The sequence below is a fragment of the Gymnodraco acuticeps genome, unplaced genomic scaffold, assembly GCF_902827175.1.
Source record: "Gymnodraco acuticeps unplaced genomic scaffold, fGymAcu1.1, whole genome shotgun sequence".
Classification (NCBI taxonomy): Eukaryota; Metazoa; Chordata; class Actinopteri; order Perciformes; family Bathydraconidae; genus Gymnodraco; species Gymnodraco acuticeps.
This window is the reverse complement of record NW_022992201.1, coordinates 23,906-45,480: the sequence shown is the minus strand read 5'-3', so window position 1 is coordinate 45,480 and position 21,575 is coordinate 23,906. Positions and strand designations below refer to the sequence as shown.

The window sequence follows — 21,575 nt, the reverse complement described above, 5'->3', positions numbered from 1 at the left end:
CGTCTGTAAAATGGGAAAGCGAAGAGGAATATTCTTCGGTTGCTCTGATTGGACATTGGACATCTTTGGTCTCAATGGCAGATTCAGGCGAGCTCGGCCTCTTTTCAAAGAGTCTCCTGCGCTGGCTTTGAGCCTCGGGAGGATTTTCCTCATCCGTTCCTCAGCAGGTTTTTGAGAATCGGCGCTTTGTTTAGTCTCAGTCCGCCATCGCCTGCAGGAGGCGGGGTTAACGCCTGACCCCAGTGTGTCTGTCTGTCACTCAGCAGAGGTTAACTGCACGGGGGTCCGCTGGTGAGGAAGTAGGTCATCATCTCCCCTTTGCCCTTCACTGTGACCAGCCCTCTGTACTCCAGGGTGTAGTTATAGGAGCTCAGCACCTGGTACATGTCCGCCGTCACCTGGGGACACAAGAGGGTGAAGGAACGGCTTGACATTTTTCATATAGAACAGTGAAATACTGGCGGTACACTGCATCAGCAAATCCCTCTCCCCCAGGGTCCTGCCATTGACATTACAAAACAAATGTAATTCAAATCAAATAAATATATAGATCTATAGATATATAGTCCATCCGCAATGGAAAAATAAAAAGTGTGAGATTCTTGGTTAACTTTGAAATTAAATAAAGTCTCTATAGGCTATTGGATTCGGTATTCATTTGGGGATTAGCTTACATTAAAGCTTAATCTGCATTAAAATGACAATATTACCAGGCTTGTCGAGTAATGGATTACATGTACAATATTTACGTAATCAGTGTGGGGGAAACTTCTGTAGCAATGGAGAGTCAGGACTCAGAGAGGCACGAGGAGAGCTGGAGCTTTGACGGCAAACACTGACGGTTTATTTGGAGCTTCGGCCGGAGAATTCACAAGACATGAGGTGTGTCACGAGTTGACACAGCGGTTGCAAACCAATTCTGAAGAACTCTTTCTGCAGCTCGAGGTTTTAACTAGTTCGGAGTGTAATAATCAACATTCCTCATCAGCGAGACCCTGGACCCTGAATCTAACTAGAGCTCTCGTCCATAGGAAAGAACGTGCGCCAGGGAGCCTTCGTCCCTGAACAGTAAACTACCTCACGGCGGCTTGTGCTCGGTCACAGACTGGCAACAACAATGCGCCCAAGCTGCCCCTCCTTAAGAGAGATAGCAGCAGAACCCAAGGCCGTAGACCAGGGGGGTCAAACTCAATTTCATCCCGGGCCACATCAGCATTATGGTTGCACTCAAAGGGCCGGTTGTAATTTATATAAATATACATATGTAAATATATAATATATATTAAATAATGTGTTATATTACATTGTTGGCCCTGCATTGGATTATTATCAGATCTGGTAATATCTTCCTAAATAACTACGTCTGAAAGCAGAAGTCTAGGGCAAATAATTGAAAGTAAATATTCAACAATTACACCAATTGTATTGTATATTATGTTCTTTGCAAGCTCTTGCGGACCACATCAAATTAGGTCGAGGGCCAGATTTGGCCCCCGGGCCTTGAGTTTGACACCCCTGCCGTAGACCTATGCCGTGGGAAAGGAGACAGTGAGAGGGGAAGATGATGAACTGGGTCAAAGGTTGAATACCTAAGCAAATGATTCCCTAACAATCAGGACACAAAAAACTGATTCAGATTACTGAATCTTACCAAGAACCCAGATGTAGGTAGGAAGTATAGATGTACAAACATTCAGTGGTACAAGTGTTAAATGACTTATATAAAAACAAAGTAAATCTATTAATAAGTCAAGGACACAACAGTAAGGGAAAGGGTTATTTTTATTTCACTTTTCTATGTTTTTATCATTATTATGGTTTTGTTCAGCACCTACAGATTCCCAGTCTGCATTTGTCTGGTGATTAGCCTCCATAAAATAACAACATTACCAAGTTTGATCAGTAACGGATTAGATGTAACGGGATTACGTAAACAGGATACAACAGTTAAATAAAAAGAGATGTAATCAGATTACTGTTAGATCTAAAATGTGGTGTTACTAGCAGGATTACAGTTACTCAAAAAACTAAAGAAAACACAAATTATTCAGAGATAACTTATTCTTTCTAGAATTACCTAAATGAAAAAGGTTCCAAAAACTAATTTAGGTAAGAAAATGAGAGAAATGTAAATACAGATGTACAATTCTTCAGTGGTAATTTGAAGTGTTATTTGTTTATATATAAACAAAGTAGGAAGATTTTTTTAGGGAATAAACTATTATACATCTATTTAACCCTCCTATTGTTTTCGTTCCCCCCTTACTTTGGTGTTCGCGGTCAAATTTGACCGGTCCTGTTTTAACTGCTATTACATTAACACAAAAACTATTAATCATCACCACATTTAATTTGACACCCTTTCAAACTGTACATATTGTATCAGACTACTGGTATACATGAACAACTGCAGTAAATATACAAAGAACAGACACTGAACATGTATTGGTGTGCCAGGTGTGATTCATGTGGGGGATGGGCACATAAGAGCGGGAAACACATCTCGAGTATGTGTGTGTGTGTGGGTGGGTATGTGTGGTGTGTGTGGGGTGGTGGTGGGTGTATGTGTGTGTGTGGGTGTGTGGTGTGTGTGTGTGTGTGTGTGGTGTATGTGTGGGTGGTGTATGTGTGGGTGGTGTATGTGTGGGTGGTATGTGTGTGTGGGTGTATGTGGTGGGTGTGTGGTGTGTGTGTGTGTGTGTGTGTGTGTGTGTATGTTGTGTGTGTGTGTGGTGTGTGTGGGTGTATGTGTATGTGTATGTGTGTGTGTGTGTGTGTGTGTGTGTGTGTGTTGTGTGTGTGTGTGTGTGTGTGTGTGTGTGTGTTGGGGGGGGGGGGGGGGTGTGGGTGTGTGTGTGTGTTATCTGATCCGGATGGTTACTAATTCCTTTTCTTTATGGCGGTCGTGTTTGCCCGGGAACACCATGGTGTTACAAAGTCGACTAAATCATCCAAAATGCAATGAGTGTTGATCAGCCATTTGATATGTTCAAATGTCTCCTGTGAAGGATATCATGAAGCCTTAATGCAATCGAATGTAAAACAAAAAAGTTATGATTGATGAAAGTAGTAAATCGGTCAGATTTGACCCGAAGACAACAGGAGGGTTAAAGTGTTTTGGTCCATGTTTTTGCCTACAAAGAGCTTCACAATTGGGTACATCATGCCTGTTGAGCTAAATGATTTACAATAACATTGTATTATTGGTTAAAAATGCGTTAATTTCTGCTTCATTAATCACTCTGGTGGTTGAAAAACATGAATGACTAACTGTATAAAAGCCCCTTGGAGCACTGATTGTCTCGGCTTGTTCGTATGTGAATACTGAATTCTATCACCCACCAATGGAGAATATTGATTTACATTTCCAGTGTGTTTCCTGCTCATGAGAAAGCAGCGGTGCGTATTTGCTCCTGCGTTCAGTAAATGGTTTTCAGAAGGAGCAGTGGAGACGGCTGGGATGACATTTTAAACGTTTCCATCTGCGTTCGAAGCAGCTTGGAGTTATTCGGCTTTAATGATTTCACATCTGATCGAGCAAAACCAACACGGCCATTTTTAATGAACATTTTCATTAACCGGAGTAGCCTTTTCTCACATCCAGCCGCAGCCATGTCTGGAGGGCAGGTTTGCAGAGCTCACGCACATTAGATGAATTTGTAATCTTTGACCAAATTAGCTTGATGCTAATTACAAGATGGCAAAACCTACAGCAGTCCTGAGCTCTGCAAATACTGCTTTAATGACTAAATGTAGTCTTAATATTCTGTCTTTCCATAACTAGGTGAATACTGTGCTGAGATTGTTCCGGTGTCTTTAATGTGTTTGACTTCAGACGAGAAAAGGATGTGACAAATTAATATTGAGGGCTGCTGATGGAGGTAGATTTTGAGCTCAGTGTTGACTGTCTGTAACTAAATTGGTCTTTCATTTATCAAAAAGTCAGCATAATGTGGGTTGGAATAGTGCATCAATCTTTAAGTCTCTATTTTTACAAGTATTACAAGTCAAATCAAATAGAAACCATTCCCAAAATCACTGGAACAGTCAAATGTGAATATCTTGAAGGTCTTTATCGAGCATTTTGCTTCCCTGTTGCCTTTCAAAAGTAAAGTCATCTAAAAAAAAATCTAAAACATTTGATTTTGTTATTTTTGATTGTTATTTGTTCTACGGCATACCATCCAACCTCCTCAATAAACTCCAACATATCCAGAACTCTGCTGCCCGCCTCCTCACCCACACCCGCTCCCGAGACCACATCACTCCCGTCCTCCAGAACCTCCACTGGCTCCCCGTCCGTCAAAGAATCAACTTCAAAGTCCTGCTCATTACTCACAAAGCCCTCAACAATCAGGCCCCCCCCCTACCTCACAGACCTGCTGCACCACCACACCCCTTCCCCCTACCTCACAGACCTGCTGCACCACACCACGCCCCTTCCCCCTACCTCACAGACCTGCTGCACCACCACGCCCCTTCCCCCTACCTCACAGACCTGCTGCACCACCACACCCCTTCCCCCTACCTCACAGACCTGCTGCACCACCACGCCCCTTCCCCCTACCTCACAGACCTGCTGCACCACCACACCCCTTCCCCCTACCTCACAGACCTGCTGCACCACCACACCCCTTCCCCCTACCTCACAGACCTGCTGCACCACCACGCCCCTTCCCCCTACCTCACAGACCTGCTGCACCACCACACTCCTTCCCCCTACCTCACAGACCTGCTACACCACCACACCCCTTCCCCCTACCTCACAGACCTGCTGCACCACCACGCCCCTTCCCTGCCTCACAGACCTGCTGCACCACCACACCCCTTCCCCCTACCTCACAGACCTGCTACACCACCACACCCCTTCCCCTTACCCCACAGACCTGCTGCACCACCACACCCCTTCCCCCTACCTCACAGACCTGCTGCACCACCACACCCCTTCCCCCTACCTCACAGACCTGCTGCACCACCACGCCCCTTCCCCCTACCTCACAGACCTGCTGCACCACCACACCCCTCCCCCCTACCTCACAGACCTGCTGCACCACCACGCCCCTTCCCCCTACCTCACAGACCTGCTGCACCACCACACCCCTTCCCCCTACCTCACAGACTTGCTGCACCACCACGCCCCTTCCCCCTACCTCACAGACCTGCTGCACCACCACGCCCCTTCCCCCTACCTCACAGACCTGCTGCACCACCACACCCCTTCCCCCTACCTCACAGACCTGCTGCACCACCACGCCCCTTCCCCCTACCTCACAGACCTGCTGCACCACCACACCCCTTCCCCCCTACCTCACAGACCTGCTGCACCACCACACCCCTTCCCCCTACCTCACAGACCTGCTGCACCACCACGCCCCCTTCCCCCTACCTCACAGACCTGCTGCACCACCACGCCCCTTCCCCCTACCTCACAGACCTGCTGCACCACCACACCCCTTCCCCCTACCTCACAGACCTGCTGCACCACCACACCCCTTCCCCCTACCTCACAGACCTGCTGCACCACCACACCCCTTCCCCCTACCTCACAGACCTGCTGCACCACCACACCCCTTCCCCCTACCTCACAGACCTGCTGCACCACTACACCCCTTCCCCCTACCTCACAGACCTGCTGCACCACCACACCCCTTCCCCCTACCTCACAGACCTGCTGCACCACCACACTCCTTCCCCCTACCTCACAGACCTGCTGCACCACCACGCCCCTTCCCCCTATCTCACAGACCTGCTGCACCACCACACCCCTTCCCCCTACCTCACAGACCTGCTGCACCACCACACCCCTTCCCCCTACCTCACAGACCTGCTGCACCACCACGCCCCTTCCCGCTGCCACCGCTCATCAGAAGCCAACCTCCCACCCGCACCATTCACCGGACCTGGGGAGACAGAGCCTTCTCCGTAGCGGCTCCCTCCCTCTGGAACTCACTCCCCCATCAGAGACTTCACTGACCTCACCACCTTCAACACACTCACCTCTTCAATCTGGCTTTTAATGTGTGATTGTTTTTGTATTATTTGACTTTAACTTTAACTATATATTTATTTGTTTTTCCTTCCTTTTCTTTTCCCTTCACTATATCTGTAAAGCGTCTTTGAGCACCTGTAAAAGCGCTAACAAATTAAATCTATTATTATTATTATGCCCTACATATATGTTGGAGGAAGCTGTGACCTACGTTCTTCATTGACATATCCACACTGTAGCTAATGTGAAAATGACAATAAAGCCTTGAATTGAATAGAATTTGATAAAAGCATGTTTTTACTTTTATTTCATATCTCTGAAATCAGTGTAGTGACATGTTTAAAATGAGACTTCACCTGGATCCTCTCCGGTACCCCGGTGCTGTCCATGCGGCTCGCCACGTTCACCGTGTTTCCCCAGATATCGTACTGAGGCTTCCTCGCCCCGATCACCCCGGCAACCACAGGGCCGATGTTGAGACCTGAGAGAGAAAATTAAAATACAATGAACAAATACAAGACGAGACACAGTATGTCATTCACAACAAACCAGCTGGACTCGGATGTGTAAACGAATAATGTGAGAATATATTCTACAAGTGTTTACTTTTGGAAACTGTTTAAATTGAGTGTTTAAGTCCCCAAAATAAGTATATCATTTATAAAGGCTGGGTGATCTGAAGATAAAAACAAATACCCATATTTTTGACTGAATACTTTGGTAACGATGTTGCGACGATATTGACGGCTTGACCGATGAGGCTTTCACAAAATATGAACACACTGATTATTTAAAGAAATCGTCATCAGTAACATGGATTAAGGATTTAGTCGGTAAAGGCAAGTCAATGAAAGGCTACCAGTCCAGTAAAGCCCATCAGTCACATCCCTTAAGCCAGGGGTCGGCAACCCGCGGCTCCCTTGAATTTAGACAAAAATAAGAAGGAAATAAAACAAAAGTATTTGTAGGACTATTTATATTTTATTGCACGGTTGAAAATGTTTCGTCTCTTGTATTTTGAGGTGATACTGTGACATGTGAATAAAAAACAAAACGGTTTTAATTAGGTCAACTCAAATATGCGTCACATCCTGCTACGGTCCCGCGCCAGCGCCTTTGCTTACAGGTGAATGACCTGACCCCCGGCTCGATGAGCGAGCTATGGATAAATTAAATATAATAAAAGTATCGGAGGAACACAGAGGGTTTAATTCTGCGTGGTTAGAGTTCTGCTTTCACAGCAAACGACGCTGGCTTACCGGGATGTTTGATATGTGGAGAGAAGTTGTCAAAGGAGCTGCAGCCTTTACGTGTTGGAGGAAAAACACGGAAGAGGAAGACAGCTGACGATCTTCAGTCATAGTTCAATCAGTAAACTCTTTAGGGTGCAGCTATGTTTTATTTATTTCAGAGTGGGTCAATTTTAATTGTATTTGTTTCCCTTCAAATGTGCAGAGGACTCCCAAAGTGCTGTGTTGATTTATTTTAAAGTAGGCCTGTGTATTTGTTCTAATTCTCCTTATAAGAGTTCTTTGTTTCTTATTAGAGGTAAACAGTTTTCTATAATGTAATAAATAATAAATGCAAAAAAACTGTATTTGTTGTGTATGATATAACAATAAATACAACTTCATAAGCTATCAAATATGTTTTGCGGCTCCAGACAAAACAAATAGTTGGAAAAGGGGGCAACATGGCTCTTTTGGTCAAAAAGGTTGCAGACCCCTGCCTGAAGCGAACTGCATCTTTTAAAACCAGGAAAGACAACACTTCAAAATCAAAGACAATATCTAGTCCTAGGCTTGGTTGAATACTCGATTCTGATTGGTCAATTTGAACATTCCAGAGTTCCGCATGTCTTTCGCTGTCACTGTTAACATGCTGCTGTATATCTCGTCTTTAACAACAAACCAGCTGGACTTGGATGCACAAACGAATAATCTTTTTACTTTGGAAACAGTGTTTAAATTGAGTTTTTTAATCTCATAATAAAGGCGATATGAATATAGTCTTTGATATTGTGAGTGAAGTCGTAGGTTTATATAATGTGTAGCCATGTAATAAGCAGGATCATTTACAGTCATTAATGATAAAAGACCCAAAGATGTTGACTCACCATGAAGGGCTATCACAAGTATAATACATATTGCCTAGCCATAACGGTATATCAGTTTGTAAATAAGCTAGTGTTGGTGTTTCCCTCCTGAGTCAGTTAACTTATTTGTATTTCCACTGAAAAGCCCTCAGCTCCTTCCCTCTGTTCAGCGGCTCACCTATTTTCATCTTGAAGTTGTTGAAGGAGTGCTCGTTGATGTACTTCATCTGGTCCATCAGCCTCATGGCGTAGTCTGCCAGCGCGCGGATGTGCGAGCGGCCGACTTTATCGTAGGTGGAGTCGTTGAGGCCGGAGGCCGCCATGTAGGTGGAGCCGATGGTCTTTATCTTCTCCAGCTGACGGAACTGATCCTCACTGATGATCTGAGGGTGCAGGAGGGGAACAGCCGGCATATTAAAGGTCACCTAGTATGCAAAATCCACTTCTTCATGTCTCTTCTACATCAACATGTGTCCTCTCTTCTTCATGTCTCTTCTACATCAACATGTGTCCCCTCTTCTTCATGTCTCTTCTACATCAACATGTGTCCCCTCTTCTTCATGTCTCTTCTACATCAAACATGTGTCCCCTCTTCTTCATGTCTCTTCTACATCAACATGTGTCCTCTCTTCTTCATGTCTCTTCTACATCAAACATGTGTCCCCTCTTCTTCATGTCTCTTCTACATCAACATGTGTCCCCTCTTCTTCATGTCTCTTCTACATCAACATGTGTCCCCTCTTCTTCACGTCTCTTCTACATCAACATGTGTCCCCTCTTCTTCATGTCTCTTCTACATCAACATGTGTCCCCTCTTCTTCATGTCTCTTCTACATCAACATGTGTCCCCTCTTCTTCATGTCTCTTCTACATCAACATGTGTCCCCTCTTCTCCATGTCTCTTCTACATCAACATGTGTCCCCTCTTTTCATGTCTCTTCTACATCAACATGTGTCCCCTTCTTCATGTCTCTTCTACATCAACATGTGTCCCCTCTTCTTCATGTCTCTTCTACATCAACATGTGTCCCCTCTTCTTCATGTCTCTTCTACATCAACGTGTCCCCTCTTCTTCCATGTCTCTTCTACATCAACATGTGTCCCCTCTTCTTCATGTCTCTTCTACATCAACATGTGTCCCCTCTTCTTCATGTCTCTTCTACATCAACATGTGTCCCCTCTTCTCATGTCTCTTCTACATCAACATGTGTCCCCTCTTCTCATGTCTCTTCTACATCAACATGTGTCCCCTCTTCTCATGTCTCTTCTACATCAACATGTGTCCCCTCTTCTTCATGTCTCTTCTACATCAACATGTGTCCCCTCTTCTTCATGTCTCTTCTACATCAACATGTGTCCCCTCTTCTTCATGTCTCTTCTACATCAACATGTGTCCCCTCTTCTTCATGTCTCTTCTACATCAACATGTGTCCCCTTCTTCATGTCTCTTCTACATCAACACTGTGTCCCCTCTTTTCATGTCTCTTCTACATCAACATGTGTCCCCTCTTCTTCATGTCTCTTCTACATCAACATGTGTCCCCTCTTCTTCATGTCTCTTCTACATCAACATGTGTCCCCTCTTCTTCATGTCTCTTCTACATCAACATGTGTCCCCTCTTCTTCATGTCTCTTCTACATCAACATGTGTCCCCTCTTCTTCATGTCTCTTCTACATCAACATGTGTCCCCTCTTCTTCATGTCTCTTCTACATCAACATGTGTCCCCTCTTCTTCATGTCTCTTCTACATCAACATGTGTCCCCTCTTCTTCATGTCTCTTCTACATCAACATGTGTCCCCTCTTCTTCATGTCTCTTCTACATCAACATGTGTCCCCTCTTCTTCATGTCTCTTCTACATCAACATGTGTCCCCTCTCTTCTTCATGTCTCTTCTTACATCAACATGTGTCCCCTCTTCTTCATGTCTCTTCTTCATCAACATGTAGTCCCCTCTTTTTCATGTCTCTTCTACATCAACATGTATCCCCTCTTCTTCATGTCTCTTCTACATCAACATGTGTCCCCTCTTCTTCATGTCTCTTCTACATCAACATGTGTCCCCTCTTCTCATAGTCTCTTCTACATCAAATGTGTCCCCTCTTCTTCATGTCTCTTCTACATCAACATGTGTCCCCTCTTCTTCATGTCTCTTCTACATCAACATGTGTCCCCTCTTCTTCATGTCTCTTCTACATCAACATGTGTCCCCTCTTCTTCATGTCTCTTCTACATCAACATGTGTTCCCTCTTCTTCATGTCTCTTCTACATCAACATGTGTCCCCTCTTCATCATCTCTTCTACATCAACATGTGTCCCTCTTCTTCATGTCTCTTCTACATCAACATGTGTCCCCTCTTCTTCATGTCTCTTCTACCCTCAACATGTGTCCCCTCTTCTTCATGTCTCTTCTACATCAAACATGTGTCCCCTCTCTTCATGTCTCTTCTACATCAACATGTGTTCCCCTCTTCTTCATGTCTCTTCTACATCAACATGTGTCCCCTCTTCTTCATGTCTCTTCTACATCAAATGTGTTCCCCTCTTCTTCATGTCTCTTCTACATCAACATGTGTCCCCTCTTCTTCATATCTCTTCTACATCAACATGTGTTCCCTCTTCTTCATGTCTCTTCTACATCAACATGTGTCCCCTCTTCTTCATGTCTCTTCTACATCAACATGTGTCCCCTCTTCTTCATGTCTCTTCTACATCAACATGTGTCCCCTCTTCTTCCATGTCTCTTCTACATCAACATGTGTCCCTTTTTCCTGTCTCTCTACATCAACATGTTGTCCCCTCTTCTCATGTCTCTTCTACATCAACATGTGTCCCCTCTTCTTCCATGTCTCTTCTACATCAACATGTGTTCCCCTCTTCTTCCATGTCTCTTCTACATTCAACATGTGTCCCCCTCTTCTTCATTGTCTCTTCTACATCAACATGTGTCCCCTCTTCTTCATGTCTCTTCTACATCAACATTTGTCCCCTCTTCTTCATGTTTTCTAACATGTCCCCTCTTCTTCAGTCTCTTCTACATCAACATGTGTCCCCTCTTCTTCATGTCTCTTCTACATCAACATGTGTCCCCTCTTCTTCTAGTCTATTCTACATCAACATGTGTCCCCTCTTCTTCTAGTCTCTTCTACATCAACATGTGTCCCCTCTTCTTCATGTCTCTTCTACATCAACATGTCCCCTCTTCTCCATGTCTCTTCTACATCAACATGTGTCCCCTCTTCTTCTAGTCTATTCTACATCAACATGTGTCCCCTCTTCTTCATGTCTCTTCTACATCAACATGTGTCCCCTCTTCTTCATGTCTCTTCTACATCAACATGTGTCCCCTCTTCTCCATGTCTCTTCCTACATAACATGTGTCCCCTCTTCTTCATGTCTCTTCTACAATCAACATGTTGTCCCCTCTTCTCCATGTCTCTTCTACATCAACATGTGTCCCCTCTTCTTCATGTCTCTTCTACATCAACATGTGTCCCCTCTTCTCCATGTCTCTCTTACATCAACATGTGTCCCCTCTTCTCCATGTCTCTTCTACCTCCAACATGTGTCCCCTCTTCTCCATGTCTCTTCTACATCAAATGTGTCCCCTCTTCTTCATGTCTCTCTACATCAACATGTGTCCCCTCTTCTCCATGTCTCTCCTACATCAACATGTGTCCCCTCTTCTCATGTCTCTTCTACTTCAACATGTGTCCCCTCTTCTCATGTCTCTTCTACATCAACATGTGTCCCTCTTCTCATGTCTCTTCTACATCAACATGGTCCCCTCTTCTCCATGTCTCTTACATCAACATGTGTCCCCTCTTCTTCATGTCTCTTCTACATCAACATGTGTCCCCTCTTCTTCATGTCTCTTCTACATCACCATGTGTCCCCTCTTCTTCATGTCTCTTCTACATCAACATGTGTCCCCTCTGTGGAAAGAGACTCTGAAAGTTTCAGGAACAAAGATTCTCTCTCTTTTTGATCAATTTCTATAAAAACCTGTCTGAAAATGAGCTGATCAGATTTTGTACTTTATGATGTCATAACGATGTTTTGTCTTGTGTAACCATTAGCCAATCAGCAACCAAGGTAACCCCCACCCCCCTTATCACCTGAATCTCCTCCTAGAGCACCATTGAGTTCTTTGTAACCAAATCTCTCTCAGAGGGGCGTGGGGAGGGGCTCTGTAAGGAAGTCTGATGAAGATTTGTTCCGGCTGTGTATTTTCAAATTCTAGAGCACTCGAGCTGGTTTCTCCAAAATGACCTACCCCACCTTTAAGAAAAAGGCCTATCCTACAGAACAGTACAGTTTACAGAGAAGAGATAACATCCGATCCTTTTACAACGAACACTATAGGATGTTTTCAGGTAAACTGTCACTCCCTAAGACTCACACACACACACACACATAAGTTTCCATCTCACCTCGTCGAAGTCTGCGATGATCTCGTTGAGCAGCCGCAGACACTCCACCCCCTCGTTGTTGCCCTCCAGCTCCACGTAGAACTCGGAGAAGTTGCTGATGGAGGCGAACATGACGGCCACGCACTCACAGGACTGGTAGTAGAGCTCGTCGTTCCTCCGCTCGCGCTGCAGGAAGTGAGCCGCCACGTCTTTGGGCAGGATGTTGTGGAGCAGACGCCTGTTGTACGCCTGCAGCTCCTCCATCTCCTCCTTCTCCTCCGTGGCCTGTTCGGGGTTAAATGTAATTCAATTGATTGTTTTTCAAATGTGGTACAAATATGCATGGCGTCCAGAGGTTAAACCCTAAGGATCCGTCCTGTAGCGATGACAACATGTTAATTATTCAGTGTAATACTGTATATTGATAACTTGGATATTAGGGGTGTAACGGTTCACAAACATTTCGGTTCGGTACGTACCTCGGTTTTTTGGTCACGGTTCGGTTCGGTACGTTTTCGGTACAGCAGAATTTTTTTTCACAGAACAAAACATATATATATATATTTTGTTTATTATTATTAAACTGTGAATAATGTATTCACTCAAATAAATACAAAATAAAATAAACATTAAGGTGCAGCATTTCGATGAACTGAAATAATCTGTATTTGAACTTTACTGTACTAGTACTCACAAAATATAAACTATTAGTTTTGGGTTTTTAATTATTATTAAACTGAATATTCACTCAAATAAATACAAAATATAATAAAATAAACATTAAGGTGCAGCTTTTCGATGAACTGAAATAATCTGTATTTCAACTGTACTAGTTCCTAAGCAGCCAGTTTGACATTATGACTTGCTTGTCATTGTATTTTCATGTTTTTTTAAATAAAAATGAACTTGTCCACATTGCTTGCCGAAAGGGCAGATCTGCTGGCACTAACAATGTCTCCTGCTGTGGAGAACACCCTCTCGCTAGGGACAGAGGTAGCAGATACAGCCAGGTAGCGCTTTGCTAACATGGCAACATAAGGATATATGGCGTTTGTAATAGCTTTGGCTCGGTCTGATCTTTTTGCGAGTGGTGGAGGCTTACATGCTAGCGGGAGTTGGGTTTGCACTTCAGTCTTTTTTCTTTTGGTACCGGTGATATTCACGTTCGGGTGATGCCTTTTCAAGAGTGTGCAAGTTTGATGTATTGCCAGCCGCGTAACCAATTTTAGTTGAACAATGCCGACAAACAGCTTTGGTTCGGTCCACCTGTCTTTGCCCGTCATCCTTGTACGTAACTGCGAAACCAAAATGTTCCCAAACCGGAGACTTCAATGATGCTGGAGGATTTTCGAGCTCAACTTTATCTGCGTTCGCCATTAATTTTCGACAGTTTCTCAAATTACTGACTACATTTGAACGCATCCCTCTGACCAGCTCTCATAGTATGCCTCTCATCCAATGAAATGACTTGCTCGCTCTATGACGCGTTGAACCCAATGTGACCAAATTACTCTGAATGCTGCGACGCAGCACCTGAGATTACTTCCAAAAAGTTGTTCACGTTCTCAATTTTTTACGTTTAACGTTATATTCGTTCGGTACACTTCGGTACACACCTGTACCGAACCGAAGGGCCCGTACCGAATAATTTCGGTACGGGTACGTGTACCGTTACACCCCTATTGGATATGCATTCAGATATTTTAACTCCCCATATGATAATAGGACTCTTTATGAGGGTGCTTTTTATGAGGGTGCTTTTTATGAGGGTGCTGCACTTACTATGGGCGGGGGGGATAAGAAAATCCATACGTATAGATATATGCTGTGGCAATATTGTATTGATACATGGACATCTATTATCAATCTCTAAATATATTAAAATATTAATATTACAAATAAAAAAAAACGTTTTGAAGTAATAAATACAAGTAATAAAAGAAGTAAAAAAAAGGAAAGAAGATATATAAAAAAGCAACATAAAAAAAAGGTTTTGGTACAAATCTCACCACCACACACACACACACAACCACACACACCACACCACACACACACGACCACACACACACACACACAACACACCACACACACACACCACACACACACACACACACACACACACACACACACACACACCACACACAGCACCCACACACACACACACACACACACACACACACACACCACACACACACACACACACACACACACACACACACACACACACACACACACACACACACACACACACACACACACCACACACACACACACACACACACACTGACCTGCAGCTTCCACAGGAAGTCGAGTCTGGCCGTTGACTCCACCTGCTGAGCGTGAAGATAGAGAGCGAGGACGAAGACTGTGATGACCACCGGGGTCATGATCTTCAGAGGAACCTTGGAGTACATCATGCAGCTGGAGTTGGAGCACACACACACACATAATGTTGAGATGTTTTATGCTTAAGCACAACTCAACAGACAGGTGTTAAGTTATTCTGTAAGGGTGTTGAGCAAGAACACTGTGACACCAAAGCAAGCTGCCCTCTGAATGTTGGCTCATTAGCGTTAGCATCGGTTGCCAGCAGTTATGGTAGCATTGGAGTCAGCACAGGGACAATGATGCTGTTAGCTTAATCAGACCTCAGAGGCGATGTTTGGGAGCCATCAGTCTCACCTTGTTATATTCATGTGCTCGCTGTGGGGGGGGGGGGGGCAGAGAGAAGAGACGATCAGTGAGGCAAACATCGAGAGTCTAGACATTTTAAAACACCAGCTGAGAACAAGCTTATTTTACAGTTTTCAGTTTATTTTTGGATGTATTCTTGCTTTAACTGTGTGGGTTATCTGTTAACTTTTTGTCCAGCCTACTAACCCTTTTTTATTCCCTGGAATCATGTACCTTAACGCATGGTGCATACTTGCTCATATGTTTAAACCTCTAACCTTTAAACAAAACTAATATTTGTATTATTACTAGGGCCGGGACTTTAACGCGTTAATTAAGATTAATTAATTACACAAAAATTAACGCGTTAAAAAAATTAACGCATTTTAATCGCACTTATTTTTGCACCGCGGAACGTTTCTCACTGGATGAGTTTCAGGCGTACCGATTATACTGGAGCACCAACTAACGTTCATGACTTCAGACAACAACAAACCACAGTGAACAACAGTGGGAAATGTTGTTTTAAAAAACGGACGGATGGAAGCGTCGATAAGAGCACGGTTGTGTGCAAATTATGCAAAAAGGAATTCGCATACCACCGCAGCACATCAAGCCTCAAGTATCACCTCAATGCAAAACATATAGCAGCTAGCGTGGACGTTAGCCTCTTTTATCGCGTTCACACCAAAAAGAGCCGGTACTAAAATTAGTTCATGAGAACCTTTTTACCCCCACGAAAGTCCCTGCTAGAGAGCAGAGAGCTGCTAGAGAGCAGGGACTTTCGTACGGCTCTCTTGTGAGAAAAGAGCTATATTTCTGATTGGCTGGGCGGATTGCAAACCACGCCCCGTAAAACTCCCAAAAGTTTTGTGAAGCCGCCATTTTATTATCCTCGCATTAGCATTATTAGCATTAGCCCAGCGCAGAAACGCAGAGAGACTAACTTATGGCAACACAAAATAAAACATGGGAGCGGTGGAGATGAGGAGGTGTCGGCGTTCTGGCGATTTACTCAGAAGGCTTCAGTAGAAGCTGCTGGGACTCCCAGCAGCTTCTACTGAAGCCAGTCCCCAACTCCGGGGACTTCCGGCCGGGACTTTGGGCGGCAGTATACGCCGTGAAGTGGTTTGCGGCCTGCCAGTAAACCCAATGCAGAAGAAGAAGAAGTGACGTCAGCGGCTTCATTTGCCTAATCCTCCCCCAGGTTCAAAGAGTTCTCATGAACTAAGTTCTCATGAACCTTTGTGGGAAAAGTACTGCGGTGTGAATGCGCCTAATGGTATACTAAAATCCATGTGAAAAAATTGCTTCTCACTGTTCTCAGGTCAAATATTTATATGTGATTAAAAATGCGATTAATTTCGATTAATTAATTACAAAGCCTCTAATTAATTAGATTAATTTTTTTAATCGAGTCCCGGCCCTAATTATTACTGATATTATTATTGTTGTCATTATTAGTATTTGTTTTAACTATTATTATTTATTGTTTTACTTTCATTATATTGTTTTGTTATGTAATATTATTGGACATATTATTTATTATTATTAATTACTATTATTTTAATTTGATGTTTTGTATTATTATTATTTTTTAACTTTTATTGTATGTTTTTGTTTTGTAATATTATTGAATATATTATTGGTATTATAAATATTATTTGTACTATTATTGTAATTTTGTATCATTATTCATATTTTGTATTTTTATTATAATAATTATTTTTATAAATTCTGTACAAATATGAAACACAACAGCCGTTAAAAACCACACACGCCCCTACAGTGATACACTTACACGATGGTGACGGTGTTGGCCATCACCAGCAGGTCCTGGTTGTCGAACAGACTGACTTTGGGAACCTCCATGACCAGCAGGTAGAGCAGCTCGATGAAGAGCATGAGGAAGAGCTTCCCGATGCTGCTGATCTGCAGGAAGACGGAGCAGGCCAGCAGGCTGAGCAGCACGCAGCAGGAGAAGTACTGACGGAGAGAAGAGAGGGCGTTAGGAAGGATGCAGTTATTTATATATGTTATAATCGCGCTTTAGAAACACTGGCACGAACTTACTGTAACACAAAAAGTAAGGGAATGTGTGTTTGGTAGATTATTTATTTGTGGTAACAATGCTTCTTGGCAATGAATCTTACACCGTTGGAGAGCCTGTTTTCGTACCTTTCCAATGGTAGAGGTAGCAGAGCTGAGTATGTGTTGCTCCCATGACAAATTTGACAAATCTCCTCTGCTAGTGCCAAACTTTGCAACGGTATAAGATGTATTGACAAGAAGCATTGTTACAACATAGAAATCATCTACCAAACACACATTTCCTTACTTTTTGTGTTAAAGGTCACCTATCGTGCTAATTTTAGGCAATAACATAGGTCTCAGATATATACAAATATATACAAAACATGTCTATGAAGTGTTTTGCTCAAAATACCAAACAGATCCCCCATTCTAGCCATGCCTCCTATCCCTCTATTTCACTTCCTGTTTCAAAAGTGCTGATTTGGGGATAAAGCTTTAAAAGAGGAGGGGTCTGAGCTCATGCGGGACCCGGCAGCTACTGTCTAAACTAAATACTGCGGTGATGAAACGCCATATCAAGGATTCTCTCTGAAACAGTCTGGAGCTCAAAGGCTTTCTCTCTTGCTGGTTATACCACAAGGTGAGTTCCTCCAGTCCAGGTTAGCTCTGAGTGTTAGCGATGCTAATGTAAACACCGACCATATTACGTCCAGAACAGTCGGGCATTGTTTCTGATAGCAACGTTTCTGATTGGGCCGTGGGTCCACATTTCAGATATTACGTCATATCGGACGCAAATCTGGATCAGCTCCGTTGTTCCCCGTTTTTAGAGATTTGGGTACGGAGGAAAAGAGAGAGGGGTTTATTTTCTGACGCTGCGTGAGTTCCCTGACACACCGGGGACACATGTTGATGTAGAGAAGACATAAAAAAGTGCATTTTGTATGATAGGTCCCCTTTAAGCATACAAGACTATTCTTGGTGCTCTTCCTCCTTATCTAAGGATCTACATAAACCGAAAATGCACAGGATCTTATCGGCTTCGCTCCGACGACTTGTTTCTTCTAACTGTCCCAAAAGTCAGTAACTGGGGAAGTTCAGTTACGTTGCTCCTGAGGCTTGGAACCAGCTGCAAATTGAGCTGGCCTCTTTAAACCAACTCAAAGCGACTCTCGATGACCTTGAAGCGACTCTACATGACCTTGAAGCGACTCTACATGACCTTGAAGCGACTCTACATGACCTTGAAGCAAACCGCTGTGGCTGTAAATGCTTTGGCTAACTTGTTGTATGACTGTGTTGTGATTGTGTGTTTTAAAATGGTCTGTAACGGTGCTGTTACCATTCTTGGGCCAGGACTCTCTTGAAAAATAGATTTTTCCTATCCTGGTTAAATAAAGGTAAAATAAAAATAAATACAATTTATATTCTGTGACACTCGGTTCTGCTGATTGAGTTACATCCAGACGTATAATAATAAAAGACGCCATAAGCCGGCAATTTTCACCACTTAACTGTTCATTCAGACCTCACTGTGCATTTCTAATGTACCTGAAATCACCCTCACTTAGCATCCATTTGTTCTGCTGCTGTTCAACATTATATCATTTGTCTGAAGCATTGACATCTTAAAGTATCCACTGTGACAGATTGAGCAATTGTGTCCTTTTTATTGCAATGACGTATCTTTTGAAAATCAATAAGGAGACTATCACTTTACAGTTCAGTTCCTCGCCTCATGTTCACACCATAAAAGAACATTTACCCTCATTTCACTTATTAATAAGGCTGCATCCTACAGCTAGCATTCCTAAAGGAAGCATGCATAATGTCTGTTCATTTCCAACAGATACAACACAACACATAACGTTGATATTTTGTCCAATAACCCTGCTTTGTGAAATGTAGTCTTTTGCATTCTATCTAATCATCACTCAATGTTCTTTGTAAATCTGTGGAGCGATGAGGCCCGAGTTCGACGCCAAACTCAAACTATATGCTGCTCTAATAAACATATTAAGAACACTTGAGTTGTCTGACTGAACTTCTTTTACCATGGATGTGTGTTTAACTATCTCTATTCTGTGTGATGTGCTTGTCTCTATTTAAAACGTTAGCTTACTCTTTCTGTATATATTTTCTGCACTGTCACTTATGCTGTAAAGGGGCGGTGGTGGCGAAGTCGATAGGGACTTGGCTTGGCAACTGGAAGGTCACCAGTTCAAGTCCCGGCAAGACCAAGTGCTACCGAGGTGTCCCTGAGCAAGGCACCGTTCGTCCCACACTGCTCCCCGGGCGCCGTTCAAAATGGCAGCCCACTGCTCCTAACACTAGGATGGGTCAAATGCAGAGAAACAATTTCCCCACGGGGATTAATAAAGTCCATCTTAAAGCTGTACATGTCTTCGACGTGGGACTAACAAAGGAATTCTGATTTATTACAGGAATGCTAAAATGATTTGGCTTTACAGCTTCAGACAAATGTGTTGCTCGTTTGATCTTTTTGAAAACCTCAGTTTCCACTATCTACTGTAAGCTTGCATCTGTTTGGCATCCCTTGCCTCCTCACTCCTCACTCCTACTGTTCACTGCTTCTCTAGAAGCAGCTAGACAATAGAAGACTATTTTTGGCTTTGATAGAGGTGGGAGAAGTACTCAGATCTTGTACTTGAGTAAAAGTAGAAGTACTCAGATCTTGTACTTGAGTAAAAGTAGAAGCACTCAGAACTTGTACTTGAGTAAAAGTAGAAGTACTCAGATCTTGTACTTGAGTAAAGTAGAAGTACTCAGATCTTGTACTTGAGTAAAAGTAGAAGTACTCAGATCTTGTACTTGAGTAAAAGTAGAAGTACTCAGATCTTGTACTTGAGTAAAAGTAGAAGTACTCAGATCTTGTACTTGAGTAAAAGTAGAAGTACTCAGATCTTTGTACTTGAGTAAAAGTAGAAGTACTCAGATCTTGTACTTGAGTAAAAGTAGAAGTACTCAGAGCTTGTACTTGAGTAAAAGTAGAAGTACTCAGATCTTGTACTTGAGTAAAAGTAGAAGTACTCAGATCTTGTACTTGAGTAAAAGTAGAAGTACTCAGATCTTGTACTTGAGTAAAAGTAGAAGTACTCAGATCTTGTACTTGAGTAAAAGTAGAAGTACTCAGATCTTGTACTTGAGTAAAAGTAGAAGTACTCAGATCTTGTACTTGAGTAAAAGTAGAAGTACTCAGATCTTGTACATGAGTAAAAGTAGAAGTACTCAGAGCTTGTACTTAAGTAAAAGTAGAAGTACTCAGATCTTGTACTTGAGTAAAAGTAGAAGTACTCAGATCTTGTACTTGAGTAAAAGTAGAAGTACTCAGATCTTGTACTTGAGTAAAGTAGAAGTACTCAGATCTTGTACTTGAGTAAAAGTAGAAGTACTCAGATCTTGTACATGAGTAAAAGTAGAAGTACTCAGATCTTGTACTTGAGTAAAAGTAGAAGTACTCAGATCTTGTACTTGAGTAAAAGTAGAAGTACTCAGATCTTGTACTTGAGTAAAAGTAGAAGTACTCAGATCTTGTACTTGAGTAAAAGTAGAAGTACTCAGATCTTGTACTTGAGTAAAAGTAGAAGTACTCAGATCTTGTACATGAGTAAAAGTAGAAGTACTCAGATCTTGTACTTGAGTAAAAGTAGAAGCACTCAGAGCTTGTACTTGAGTAAAAGTAGAAGTACTCAGATCTTGTACTTGAGTAAAAGTAGAAGTACTCAGATCTTGTACTTGAGTAAAAGTAGAAGTACTCAGATCTTGTACATGAGTAAAAGTAGAAGTACTCAGATCTTGTACATGAGTAAAAGTAGAAGTACTCAGATCTTGAACTTGAGTAAAAGTAGAAGTACTCAGATCTTGTACATGAGTAAAAGTAGAAGTACTCAGATCTTGAACTTGAGTAAAAGTAGAAGTACTCAGATCTTGTACATGAGTAAAAGTAGAAGTACTCAGATCTTGTACTTGAGTAAAAGTAGAAGTACTCAGAGCTTGTACTTGAGTAAAAGTAGAAGTACTCAGATCTTGTACTTGAGTAAAAGTAGAAGTACTCAGATCTTGTACTTGAGTAAAAGTAGAAGTACTCAGAGCTTGTACTTGAGTAAAAGTAGAAGTACTCAGATCTTGTACTTGAGTAAAAGTAGAGGTACTCAGATCTTGTACTTGAGTAAAAGTAGAAGTACTCAGATCTTGTACATGAGTAAAAGTAGAAGTACTCAGATCTTGAACTTGAGTAAAAGTAGAAGTACTCAGATCTTGTACATGAGTAAAAGTAGAAGTACTCAGATCTTGTACTTGAGTAAAAGTAGAAGTACTCAGAGCTTGTACTTGAGTAAAAGTAGAAGTAC

General features: G+C 42.7%; 1 protein-coding gene across 1 annotated transcript in view; it reads right to left on the bottom strand.

Moving 5' to 3' along the window:
• LOC117539413 (adenylate cyclase type 5-like) overlaps positions 1-21,575 on the bottom strand; it is a gene marked incomplete at its 5' end in the record, with an annotated part of 43,119 nt that continues 21,544 nt past the window's right edge. Inside the window, 7 exon segments of the mRNA XM_034205590.1 lie at positions 1-398; positions 6,346-6,470; positions 8,263-8,467; positions 12,520-12,783; positions 14,787-14,919; positions 15,181-15,201; positions 16,973-17,157. Coding sequence (XP_034061481.1) covers positions 270-398; positions 6,346-6,470; positions 8,263-8,467; positions 12,520-12,783; positions 14,787-14,919; positions 15,181-15,201; positions 16,973-17,157 — 1,062 coding nt within the window.